This window comes from Puma concolor, chromosome A2, assembly GCF_028749965.1.
Source record: "Puma concolor isolate L17-30 chromosome A2, mPumCon1.1.hap2, whole genome shotgun sequence".
Lineage (NCBI taxonomy): Eukaryota > Metazoa > Chordata > Mammalia > Carnivora > Felidae > Puma > Puma concolor.
In genome coordinates, this window is record NC_141668.1 from 141,955,823 (window position 1) to 141,969,491 (window position 13,669).

Genomic DNA, 13,669 nt, shown 5'->3' on the forward strand with positions numbered 1-13,669 from the left:
CATTGGTCCAAGCCACCCCTGCCATCACCTCCTAACCGGGCTTCTAGTGTCCGCTCTCACCTTCCCCGTGCAATCTCCACAGACAGGCCAGAGTGGTCTTTCCAAAAGGTTAATCATATGAGGGGATCTCCACTGAAATCCATCACTGGTTTTCCATTTCAGTTAGAATCAAATCCTCAGCACGGACGATGAGCCCCCCTGCTGGCCTGAGCTCTGCCCATCTGTGAACTCATCCGTTATCCCTCCTCCCAACTCTTACCACTGGCCTGCGGATAGCTCTTAAACTGCTCTAAATGAATCCCCACCTTGGGTCTCTAGACTGGCTACCCCTGCAGCCTAGAATGCTCTCTGATGGATCTCCGCATGGCTACCTCCTCACCGCTTGGGTCTCTCCACTAATGTCATTCCTTGAACACTCGATGCCGTACTGCCCACCCCCCCAACTCTGGCACTATTTGAAGTTATGCATTTCTTCCTTGCACTATTCTCAAGCTTCTCCACTAAAACATAAACCCCTGGAGAACAGAAGCCCGCCTTGATCTGTGTTCTATTCCCAATGCTTCGTGCAGTGCCCAGAACACAGCGGGTACTCCATAAATATTTCTTTAATATCTTCAAATGCAAGAAATTCTGTTTCACAGCCATTCCTAGAGGGAATGTCATGATTCATGTAGGAATGGCTTCAAACAGCTTTATAAGTGGCCCAGTATTTCCTTCACTCAACTCCACGGAAGGCTACTCTGTACCTTTCCCTAAAATCAAGACAAACTGAGCAACACCCATAGGAAACCCAAACTTCAAAAAACGAGTCCATACCAGCTTTAAGGAGGAACGTAATTCAAAACATGAAAATTTATTCTAAGTTGTATCTTAACATACGAGATCTCAGCTTTAGATGAATTTTAATGTTTACAAGTGCAAAAGCAAATAAATATTTACCAGTTGCTTTTTTTTTTTTGCACTCTTATAACTCCACAACAGCTTAGATGCAAAAAAAATTGTTGCTAAACATCTTGTAGTCTGGCAAAAAGAAGAATTTCTTATTAAGAAAACCCCTCACAACAATAACAACCCCTCATGCTCACGGCTGCCTCGCAGAGACGAACAGGATTGTTCGTTAGGATCTGAGCGTTGGATAGAGCAGCACATCTCACTGGTCAGGATGACAGGGAGCGTTGCCTCACGGCGGAGGCCACACCAACCATGCCCTGCTCTCACCATCCATGAGCTGGGTGATTCATGCAGCAAACAGGGCTCTGGGACAGGGAGCCCTGATCTCCGGGCTCGGACGGTGAGCTATTAGCAGCCTGCTGCACGCTGGAGGGTCTCAGGCTTTTGGTTTCGACGTGAATGTCACTTCCCCAGCTGGGCCTATCTTAGTTAAGAGAGGTCCCTGACCTCCTCATGATTCTCTTCAACGGCACCCTGTTTATTCCCTCTATGACCGTTTCACAGACTCCAATTTTAGTTGGCAGTTTCCTGGCTAGCTAGCGGACCTGCTCGCTTGCTGTGTTGACACCCTGCTTCCTCGCTTCCCCGTGGGCGCTCTAGCTGAGTGCCATCGTCGCTGAGTCCTTTATACAGCGAGCCTCAAGAGGCAGAGGCTGTGCTTGCCTCGGTTCGCACCCACCCAGGGCCTGGCACCAAACAGTCGGTCCATAAACACAGGCGCTAAGTGAACACAGAATGAAATCTTGGGGCGCCTGGGTGGCTCAGTCGGTTAAGCGTCTGACTTCGGCTCAGGTCATGATCTCACGGTCCGTGAGTTCGAGCCCCGCGTCAGGCTCTGTGCTGACAGCTCAGAGCCTGGAGCCTGTTTCAGATTCTGTGTCTCCCTCTCTCTCTCTGACCCTCCCCCGTTCATGCTCTGTCTCTCTCTGTCTCAAAAATAAATAAACGTTAAAAAAAAAATTTTTTTTTTTTTTAAAAAGAATGAAATCTTGGGGCGCCTGCGTGGCTCAGTTGGTTAAGCGTCTGACTTCAGCTCAGGTCATGATCTCACGGCCTGTGAGTTCAAGCCCCGCATTGGGCTCTGTGCTGTGATAGCTTAGAGACTGGAACCTGCTTCCAATTCTGTGTCTCCTTCTCTCTCCCCCCCTCTCCCATTTGTACTCTGTCTGTCTCTCTTTCTCTCTTGCAAAAATAAACATTAAAAAAAATAAAAGAATGAAATCTTAAAGAGGGGCTCCTGGGTGGCTCAGTTGGTTAAGCATCCGACGCCTGATTTCTGCTCAGGTCATGATCTCGTGGTTCATGGGTCTGAGCGTCACAAGGGGCTCCACTCTAATAGTGCAGAGTCTGCTTGGGGGATTCTTTCTCCCTCTCCTTCTGCCCCTTCCCCACTCATGCTCTCTCTCTCAAGATTAACTTAAGAAAAGAAAAAGAGGGGCGCCTGGATGGCGCAGTCGGTTAAGCGTCCGACTTCAGCCAGGTCACGATCTCGCGGTCCGTGAGTTCGAGCCCCGCGTCGGGCTCTGGGCTGATGGCTCGGAGCCTGGAGCCTGTTTCCGATTCTGTGTCTCCCTCTCTCTCTGCCCCTCCCCCGTTCATGCTCTGTCTCTCTCTGTCCCAAAAATAAATAAACGTTGAAAAAAAAAAAAAAAAGAAAAGAAAAAGAGTGAAATCTTAATGAATACACTTCTTAAGATCAATGTCTTTTTTAAATCATTTACTTCACCGTGTCCAAGTCCTCGGAGGTACCCTGAGGTAAGTGGATTTTACCAGCAAACAAACATCAAGGCAAGACTTCCTCGAGCAACAATAAGAGAGAAAGTCTTCTTATTAGAACAAACCAGAGAGCAAGAGAGACAGACAGATACAGGCACACACACGTCTCTTACGCCAGGGACACATACACTTCCAGGAACATGAAGTTCCCTATCCTGGTTTTTCTTAAAGGGGGAGAATGCTCACGACAGCACGGAGCCTCACAGGAGGACCGGGCCACTTACCTGGATTGACAGTGATAAATTTGCTATCCTCGGAAAATCTGTCCCCTCGGGACACGGGCTTTTTCGATGGCATCTGGGGCCTCCCGGGATCACTCCCTTCGAAACGCTCCTCTGCAACTGTGGCGGGCACTTGGGTGGAGGTGACCGAGCCGGGGTCCAGGCCCAGGAGGGCATCCCTCCCATCATCGGGCCGGGCTGTAGGGACGGCAGTGCGGTCTCGCCCGTGCCCAGGCAGAGTCTGACGCCCACCGGCCTCTGCAGTCCTGTCGGGAGACGAGGGGGTGGGGGTGGGCTCGTCCTGGCTCCGCTCCTGGGTGGCGTGGGTCACCCCGCTCTTTTTCTTCTCGGAGTCCTTCTCCCCCTCCTCCTCATGCTCCCGCTCTCCGTCCTCGCTCTCGCTCTCCTCATCCTTTTCCCCTTCCTCCGCGCCCTCGCTGTCCCTGGTGGGCGCCGAGTCGCCGTCGGGGCCCGGGGAGGCCAAGGCTTCTGTGGTGGCTAGGACAGGCCGGCTGGCCTGCTTGCTGGCAGAGGCGGCCGTGGGCAGGCGCGTGGGCCACACGGTGCTGGGGAAGGACGGGATGCCACCACCGCTGAACCCCAGGCCCGCCAGGAGCGTGCTGGTGACCACCGAGGCCACGGTGGCCTGGCTGCCGCTGGAGGAGGGGCCCATCCCGGTCGCCATGGAGACAAATGAGAAGGGGATGCCGGACGACGTCCAGGTAGAGGACCCCGAGCTGATGGGGGCCATGTCGGCCGAAGAGGCAGGAGACGCTGTGGGCTTCAAAGGGTCACCCGGGGAGGTCAGGGGAAGGGACAGAAGAGAAAGCAGAGCCATGTCAGTCATCAGGATGGGGAAAAAGGCCCTGCTTATGACCCTCAGTAGGTTTTTGTGGTACCAAGGCTGACATGAGGTGGTCCGTGGTCACATGACCACCTCCGGTCTCAACAGTTTTACAATCACTTTGAGCGCATTAAAAAATTCAACTAGCGTATCAAACCAACTCTTCACCACTTTTGCTTAGGAAGAAGCTCAGTGAGTGGCAAAAAAAAAAAAAAAAAAGAAAAAAAGAAAAGTAAGTACCATTAAAGTTGGGGTAAAGACCAATATCCGCTAAGTAATAAATCAGCAACATCAGATGGTCACATGATCCTGGGCTGACCCTGCCAGAGGCAGGAGTCCCTGCTTTTTCATATGTATCACTGGCTCTCATGGAGAACACACAGCAACCAGGTCTAGAAAAGCCCTCCAGGGTCTGGTTCCTCCGACTCAAAGTGAGGAAGCAGATGGACAGAAAGGGCACGTGGCTGTCCACGTCTGCAGCGGGAGGAGCCACGCTCAACCCTGCACGCTCTGGGAAGTGGCTTACAGCCCTGCGTCTTCCTCGTGGGTCCCGTATAGCCGCTGCCGCTTCCGGAGTCTCTGGGTCTATCCATGGGGACCTCTACGCCCAGGTACATGAGGCACACAGGATCATCACCCCATTTTACAGGTCAGGAAACCAAGGCACAGAGATGTTAAGGGCTAGAGGCAGGGCCGCCTGTGTTCAAGCCTCAACTCATTCTTCCCACCATCCTAAACTGGGGCTTCTGTGTGAGAAGCAGATAATGGTATCTTGGAAAAGCACGAAATGTTGCTCTAAGTTACCTGTTTTAGTTCTTATAGCCTGGTATAAGCATCCAGAATGCCATCCCCTCACTTATATAGTTCAAAACAATACAGCCAGAGCCACTTTGGTTCCTTAACGTTATCACCATATTTCACTTGGGGAACTTTGTAGTCTAAGGAAGGCCAATGTTAGCACATGTTTGTTTCTAATGCTAAATGCCACATAAGACAAAGCATCCAGGACATAGAGGTCAGATGGTCTGGGCGTGAGTTGACAACCTCTTGTCTGGGTGATGCTGAGCACATTGTTTTAACTCACTAAGCCTCAGTTTCCTCTGTAAAATGGAAACAGTACTAACACTAGTCTTATGGGATGCTGCAAGCAGTAAATAAAATAATAAAATCATCTAAAACCCAGGGAATGCTAGTAAATTTTAGACTATTACTGTTATTACCAACACTGTGATTAATATTATGATTGTTAGTTACACTAGGAATCGGAAAGTTTAGATATTAATTGAGGCTCCAGAAACTTGCAAATCCACGTAACTCTGGGGAAATGACAACCTCTGAATTTTAGCATATGTTCAACGAAGGGCTTGGAACAGACCTTTTGCACTCATTTGCACTCTTACATTGTATGATCCCATAGATTATAAATAATTTAAAATATGGAGAGTTTTTACCTTGATAGGAACTATACAGTACAACACAAGTGCTTTAACTGTCACCAAGCTTCTTTTCATAACACATTGAATTATAAAGAGGGAGAAATGTGATTTTTTCTGTATTTTCACCTCTTCAAGAGCAGTTTAACAACATCCTACTGCCACCTCGTGGTCACGGTTTTAACTGCACGCGAGTTAACAACCAGCCAGGACAAAGCAATTACCGTTTGCTACTTACCACTCCTGTTTTAACAATTCTGGTCCCTTGGAATATTCGAGTAGTGTTAGCTGAGAAACAAAGAAATTACATTGTAAACAATATACCTTTTTTTGTTGTTCCAATAAAACTTACGATTTACATATAATTTCCACATGTCATGAGATATTATTCCTTTGTAGATTTTTTCCCAACCATTTAAAAATGTAAAACCCTTCTTAGCTTGTGAGTCATTAAAAAACCTTTCACAGGGCTACGTAGCTTGCCTGCTGACTCTTGTCTTACGGTATTAGTTAATTTTTTTAAAAAAAACTTATTGTTTTCTGTTTTGAAGTAAAACTTACCTAAGTAAATCTACAAATTTTAGGTGTACTGCCCAAGTAATTTTCTCTATAAACACCTGTGTAACTACTACCCATACTGAGACATATGTAGATGTTGGCCAGCACTCCAGAAGGTTTGCATAAGCCCCACACAATACTGACCCCACCTTTCCAAAAGGTAACCCACAATTCTGACCTCTGTTTTGTCTATCTCTGATTTCATATAAATGGAATCATTATTGCACTGTTCCTACCTATCATCTTTCTTTTCAAGTCTATTTATTTTTTTAGTAATCTCTGTACCCAACTTGGGGCTCAAACTCATGACCCTCAGATCAAGAGTCACATGCTCTTCTGACTGAGCCAGCCAGACAACCCCCCTACCTACCATCTTTTTGTTTATAATTTCCTATATTATCAATTCCGTGATTATAACGTGAATCCTGAACTTACTATAGTTTACCTTCAACTAGCACTTGTACCACTTCCTGAAAACATAAGAACTGTACAATAGTTTAACCCTATTTGCCTGCCTCGCCTTTTGTGTGCTGTCATATATTTTATATTTTATTTCTATTCAGTTTTAAAGCCCCGTAAGATACCGCCTTCATCGCTTCATTGCTTTAAATTGTCAACTTCTGATATGACCCACACAACATTCGTTCTGATGTTCGTTCCTTCCTGTGGTTCTGCCTCTTATTGTTGTTAAACAATATAACTCTAGAAAATGTTTAATTGTGGTAAAATACACATAAATTTACCATCTTAACCGATTAATTTTTTTTTTTTTAATTTTTGAGAGAGAGAGAGAGAGAGAGAGAAAGAGAGAAGGCTCCATGATCAGGGCAGAGCCCGACGAAGGGCTTGATCCTATGACCCTGGGATCATGGCCTGAGCTGAAATCCAGAGTCGAATGCTTAACCAAGCCACCCAAGTGCCCCATCTTAACCACTTTTAAGTGTGCAGTTCAGTAGTGTTAAGTATGTTTTCATTGGTGTGCAACCAATCTCGGAATTTTTCATCTTCCAAAACTGAAACTCTGTACCCATTCACTCCTCTCCCAGCCTCTGGCGACCACCATTCCATTTGATGTTTCTATATGTTTGACTACTCTAGATACTTCACATAAGTGGAATCATATATATTTGCCTTTTTGTGACTGGCTTATTTCATTTAGCACAAGGTCTTTGAGGTTCATCCATGCTGGGCCATGTGTCAGAATTTCCATCCTTTTCAAGGCTGAATAATATTCCCCTCTATGCACACACAGCATTTTGTGTGCTTCTATTCATTGTTAGTGAACACTTGGGTTGCTTCACTACTGTGAATAATGCCAAACAGTCTAATTAAAGAAAATAGCAAAGTGCTTCTTTGTGGTTATCTCCAAATAGGAGTGTTATATGAACTAAAAGTTTGCTTCCTATATATGCATGGCACTGAAAAATCAGAAAAAAAAAAAAAAAAAAAAAAAAAAGCTAAATACCAAAGTATACAATATGCGTGTCTGTTGTAAGTTTTTACCTAAACCAGGAGTGGCAAACGACTGGCATAATTTTTGTTTGGCCTGCAACCTTTTTTAAAACTGAATTTGTTGCAATAGCTTTCAAACTAAAAATCCCAATTTCCCGCTTATCCTGTAAAGTCACAATATTCAGTAAAACTGAACTCTCCTCCCTGCAGGGACTGAGCATCCCTCAGTGGATGGTGGATGTAGGATGTCCAGCTTCCCGTTGATAACCCTCCCCCGTGTCTATGCATATGCCGTGCACGGCCCCAGGGGCACCTGAGTCTGCAACCCCCGGCCTAAGGACACATTCATTTTGCATAGTTGGAGAGTCGAGATGAACTCTCGACTTTGGAAAGAGATGCATAGTGGGAAAGAGATGAACGTGGAGTACTCACTTCCCTTCGTTAAAGCGGGTCATCTAAAGAGACCTGTGTCACCTGCCCTTTACAAAGGGCTCTGATTAAGGCCCAGAAAGGAAGCAGCAACTCAGCACACATACTTCTCATTAACGTTTGACGGTTTCTACCGGGCTGGTTCAAGCTGCGGTGACCAGGAAGTTTCTCCCGGACCGCTGGTATTAGAAATGCTTAACCTGGCACCCATGGGCCCAGGGGGATTCAGGGACAGGAAAAAAAAGGCATCTGCCTTTTCCCACCAAGTTCTCACTGACGTGAAATCAAGGCTCTCCTTTTGCCATGAGAGCAGCCAACACATCTCAGCAGCCCCAGCAGGACCTGTGACTTTGTCTCTGACTGAAGTCAGGTATTTTTATATTCCCTTATAATTGTCGTAGCTATTCTGCCGCAACATTCATGTTTGTCACCACTCAGACATCAAGGTAGCAAGCCGACCCAATGCTTGTCCTTCGATGCCTTAATAAAAAAAGGAAAAAGCATATATGACTATATGCCCAAATTTATGTGTTTAAAATATTTTGACAACTGTATTTGAGCATAATTGGTTCTCTCTTCTGTGTATTTTACTTATTTATTTTAAGTGATTGTGAGATGGGATCCATTGGCTTCAGGCTGCCTAATGGGTCTGTGGCTCAGAGAAAAGCTCAAGAACCACTATTTTCTATGACCGTTGAGAACTGCAGACAGGCTTTGAACACGAAGCAATCGATCTTGCTGCCCGTTTTTGTTGAATTACGGGGGCCATAGGGTAATATTTAGGGGTGGCCTGTTGCTATGTATAAACGATCTGGATTTGGAATAAGTTATCAAGACACTGCTTAGTGGCCAAGTGGTTTTTTCTTCTTGCTGCTGTTGTTTTTTTTCTGCAAGTTACTCGACCGCCTGGAACATCATCTCTCCATCAGTAAAATAACATGTACCTTACAAGCTGCCACTGCCATGCGGTCAAATGAAATAACTTACTAACTTATGGGAAAAGGCTCTGTAACTGTGAGCCATTCATGGATACTGCTTGGTATTATTACTATTATATATGTCACACTCAAGTAAATATGTAACACTTAATAGTGTATTTACCATAATGTAAACATTCCAACATGGCTTCCTCATGCTCCCAAACCAGATGTAAACTTCATCACTGGGAAACCTAATTATTCTGAACCAGGCCTCTGTGAAATTCCTTAAGCTTTTTTCCACTCCCTTTTAAGACTTGAGTCCTAACAGTTGATCAGTTTTGCATGCTGGGCTCCACTGCTCACAAACGCATCCTTGGCTCTCAAGACGAGGTGTGCTAGCCTCCCCGAAGAGTTAGTTCGTACGCTGCCCACCGGATGCCTAATTTAGGGAAGACGCAAAAGCCACCGTGAGGAGGCCTGGAGGATCCACGCCCCTCTGTCAACGTATAGGGACAAGCAACAATATAGAAAATGAGGAAACGCACGTCCACCTCTGAACAAAGTGAGTCTTTCTAGACAAAGGAGACATTGGCCATTTCCAACTAGTCTCTGTGATCAGACATGTTAAATATTCCATGCTTGGAATTTATAGCTGACAAGGCCTTTTTGAATTACATTACATTACAAACATTTAATTTTTCAAAGTCCACACAGAAGCCAGCAAGCTCAGGGGCCTATTAATCAGGACAGGCAGTTCTGCAGATTCTAGGTTCTTGGTCGGAGCACACGGGAGGCCTAATCATGATTTATGCGTCCAAAGTTCCAGGGCCCTGGCCTCAGCAAACTCCCACTGTGGCCTCCTATTCTCTCTCCCCTGGGCCGCACAGACCTGGCTCTGGCCTGTGGACCCTCGTCAACACAGGCAGAGGGGCTAAAACACGCAGGGCACAGGGGGTCACGTGAAAAAAACACAGCGATGCTCATTTCAATTAGTTTAAACAGAAGGATGACATAATGTGAACACTAGCAAAGAGTATTTAAATGCTAAATGCCGAACTGTAAAGCTAGAAGGGATCCTTAGAGGGAATCTAAAGCTGGAGGGTTTCTTACCCTGAGTTCACCCTTTCTTTTTATATCAAACCTAGTACTAAGGTGATATTTATAGTTGGTACCAGGCACTCTGCTAATTACTTTACATATTTCACCACACGCCATTCCACAAGGTCCCTGTGAGTTCGGTACCTTCGATACCGCCGCTTTTCGGACCGGGACACTGCAGCTTGGGGGAGCTAATAACCATTCTCTGAGTTCCAGAAACACTGAGTGGCAGGTGGACTCAAAGCCGCGGCCCTCATTCCAGGGCCCCAGCTCTACACCAGTGCCTCTCAGTCTTCACTGAGCATGCCAGGTGGGCCATCTGCTTAGAACTGAGATTCCTGGCCCCACCATCAGAGATTCTGAGGCAATTGTTCAGGGAGAGGCCCATAAATATGCATTTCTCACTGGCTTCCAGATGATGCTGATTGATGCTGCTGGTTCAGGACCTACGGGCTTGATGGGGCCCCTGAAGTTGTACTAAAACTCTGGATTTTTCTACAGGAAGGGTTCAAAGACTTCATCAGATACATGACTCAAAAAAGTTAAGAGCCGTTGGCCTGGGGCGTAGGTTTCTCTGAAACTGAGGATCCCAGGTGTGAAGAACCTTACCAGTGAGGACCTCAGCCTAGCACAGCAAGGTCCAGTGCCCTGGTCCCTCCCGCCATGTTGGTCTTGGTGCACGTCCCCAAACCAACTCACCAAATAAAGTCATGAAATAAAGTTTCACTGGAACCAGGACTGGGATTAGGTTGGGGCAAGTTAAGACAGAGTGGATCCTATCTTTATTTAGAATTTGTGTATTTTCTCCACGAACATTTTGCACAGATTTTGCTTCGAAAAAAAGTTCTGGTAAAATACAACATACCTTGAGTACGGAGTTTTTTGGTGCTCTTAAATTCTGCACGAAGGTAAATGCTTCTTTTGACTCACCCTAGTCCTGACTCTGGAACGTTCTACCAGACCCTATCTCAGCAGGAGCATAGAGCTATTTCTCCAGAAACCCAAGGATCCTGCAAGCAAAGGCTCATTTATGTGGCTTGTAAGCGAGAAGGGCATGCTATAGGAGCGCCTGGGTGGCTCAGTCAGTTAAGCATCCAACTCTCGGTTTCGGCTCAGATCACAATCTCACGGTTTCACGGGTTTGAGGCCTGCATCAGGCTGTGCACTGCCAGTGTGGAGCCTGCTTGGGATCTTCCCTCTCTCTGTCTCTCTCTCTCCCTCTCTTTCTGCTCCTCCTCTACTCATGCTGTCTCTGTCTCTCTCAAAATAAATAAATAAACTTAAAAAAAAAAAAAGGAGTGTGCTATATGTTTGGGCTCTGGTTCTTAAGAGAATAGCTAAGTGAATCATGCTAAAAATCCAAAGGCGATACTCCATAACATGACTAGGATGTGATTTTTGTGATGACGCAGTGTTAGACAAATACTTGGTTCCCCACAGTTGGAATATGACAATAATAATATACAAAATGATCAACACTCTGTTCTTGTTCCCCGTCTTCTGGCCTATGAAACCCCCAACCTAAAAGACAGGCTTAAATTCCTCAGGCTTTTCAGGCGTGATTTAAAACTCCATGTTGATTCTTAGGCCAGGCTTATTTCTTCTGACCAGGCACGTCAAGAAGAAAACAGATAAAGCATAACAAAGGAGGGGTGCAGGGGCACTTGGGGCCAGAGAAGAGGGGAGCTGGCCTTACCTTGAAAGAGCATTGTCTGGCTGAAGTCACTGCGCATGTCATTCCTACAGACGGCTTGGACGCGGAACAGGTAAAGGCTATCCGGTGACACGTGGCTAATGGTGGCTTTCTGCAGGTGAAGCAAGAAAAGGCAGTGAGTTGGTTTTGAGGGCTGGTACACGTCTGACCTTCTAAAACCAAACCTAAAATAATGTTAAGCATTCCTTTTAGGTTTCTGGGTACCATGGCAAAGCCTGACAGACACGATGCTCCCCTGCTGACCGAAGGCTCAGTTTGAAGGGAAAGAACGTTTCGAAATAACTGGCTGGGAATCTGTTTTCAACACTGAAGCGTGCAGGATAGCAGATGTAACAAAATCAGTCCGGACTCATCCTTGACCGGCCTGGAACATGTCTTTGGCCATCTTCATCCTCACAAGGCTTGGGATTCTTTCCTTTAGTCCAGTTATAGACTGTAATTATTTACCCTGGGCAGCCTCTAGAATTACCAAGTATACTAAACTTCCAGAAGCAGGCAGAGTTTTTAATATCAACAACAAAATCTTGGCGTATACATTTCTTGGCAGTTCAGAGGCCTCGTTGTACTTGATGGATGGATACTATGGGGCACGAGGCTAGGTCAGAACACTTGATTAGAGTCCAGATGACATGAGACCCACCCCTGTCACACCACTCGCTGGCCGTGGGATTCCAAGTCAGCTGCTTAATGTCTTCCAGCCTCTGCTACCTTCCCCTGTTAAATGCAAAAAGCAGTAGCTACCTCACAGGATGCTTGTGAGTCCTGTAGCACACACGCCATGCAAACCTTGTTCGCAGGCATTCCATACCACATAACGTAAAGAATGCCCCTGGTCTAACACAGAGCCCAGCAAGCCACAGCCCACAGGCCAAATCCTGCCTACTGTTTCCTTTTTTTAAATAAAGTTTTATTAGCATACAGCCATGCCCATTCATTTTCATGTTGTCTGTGGCAGCTTTCAGCCTACGACGGCAGAGCTGAGTAGCTGCCATAAAGACCTAATGGCCTGGAGAGCCCCCCCCACCCCCGCCCCCATTTTGCTATCCGGCTCTTCTAGAGAATGTCTTGTCAATCCCTGGTCAAGCATCACCAGCCAAATCCAAATCCCTGTTCCTCAAAGCTTTATTCTAAGAGTCTTTGAAAATGAGAGAATTGGGGGCGCCTGGGTGGCTCAGTCGGTTAAGAGTCCAACTTCAGCTCAGGTCGTGATCTCACGATTTGTGAGTCTGAGCCCTGCTTCAGGCTCTGCACTCTCTCTCTCTCTCTCTCTCTCTCTCTCTCTCTCTGCCCCTCGTGGGATTCACTCTCTGTCCCTCTCTCTCTGCCTCTTGATCACTTGTGTTCTCTCTTTCTCAAAAATAAATAAATAAACAATAAATAAATTTTAAAAAATTAAAAAAAAAAAAGTGTTCCTTTTAGGTTTCTAACCCCAGTAGCCATAAGGTAGAGAACAGCTTTGCTCCCACTACATCAGCACTCTCAACTTCTTGAGGAATTAAGAAAATTAATTTTGTGTCCCCAAAGAAAATAACCACCCCCAGAAAATTCTGCTTAAAAAAAGAAAAAAAAAAAACTTGCTGTCAAAGCAGGTTTTTCTCTCTCTTTCTCTCATAAACTAATTAATGCCTCATTCTCTAAACCTCTGACCCCCTGGTCTGTCTTTGTTCAGAGCGAAATCTTTGCTCCATCTATGCAGGGGTTTATTAGAATTCACTCCCAGCCGGTATCTATTTATCTTTGTGTGTTTAATTATTTTCCACTTAGAACAAGAAACCGCGTAAGCGCCTAGTTTCTGCTGATTAATGTAAGTCATCTGTACCCGAGAACGAGAAAAACCCTTTACGGACTTCCAATAGCGACAAGAGAAAGGTTAAAACACATCATAACCTTGGGTGCCTTTCAATAGATTTCCCTCTGATTTCATGAGGCTCATCATTCCCTAATGTGACCCAGATAACAATGTCTAGTGGGGAAATTGAAAATATAAATGGAAATGAAGTAAAAGAATCTTCATCTAAAAGAATATGAGAAGTATTATTCTGTAACTGATTGAATGGGCCCTGGGGACTCTGTATTGGAAAGAAAAAAAAAAAAGTGATAACAGTCATTAAGAATCCCACTTGGTGCTACTGTATTTTTCATGTGCACATACAATTACGGTTTCATTATTCCACAGCCTTTTTTTTTTCATTAACAATAAGTGGAAGGCTTTTAAACCATATGTGTCACTTTGAGTTTCTATGCAAAGACTTCAAGCCTCGTGCTTGCTGGAG

The 13,669-nt window shown here is 45.7% G+C and overlaps 1 protein-coding gene across 8 annotated transcripts in view; it reads right to left on the reverse strand.

The window, feature by feature from the left end:
- PTPRG (protein tyrosine phosphatase receptor type G) overlaps window positions 1-13,669 on the reverse strand; it is a 721,980-nt gene that overhangs the window by 97,520 nt on the left and 610,791 nt on the right. For all 8 annotated transcript variants that reach the window (XM_086697741.1, XM_086697739.1, XM_086697740.1 and 5 more), the window contains 3 exons: window positions 11,379-11,487; window positions 5,464-5,513; window positions 2,952-3,729 (listed from right to left, as the gene is read on the reverse strand). In XM_086697741.1, coding sequence (XP_086553867.1) covers window positions 2,952-3,729; window positions 5,464-5,513; window positions 11,379-11,487 — 937 coding nt within the window. The remainder of the gene's footprint in view (window positions 1-2,951; window positions 3,730-5,463; window positions 5,514-11,378; window positions 11,488-13,669) is intronic.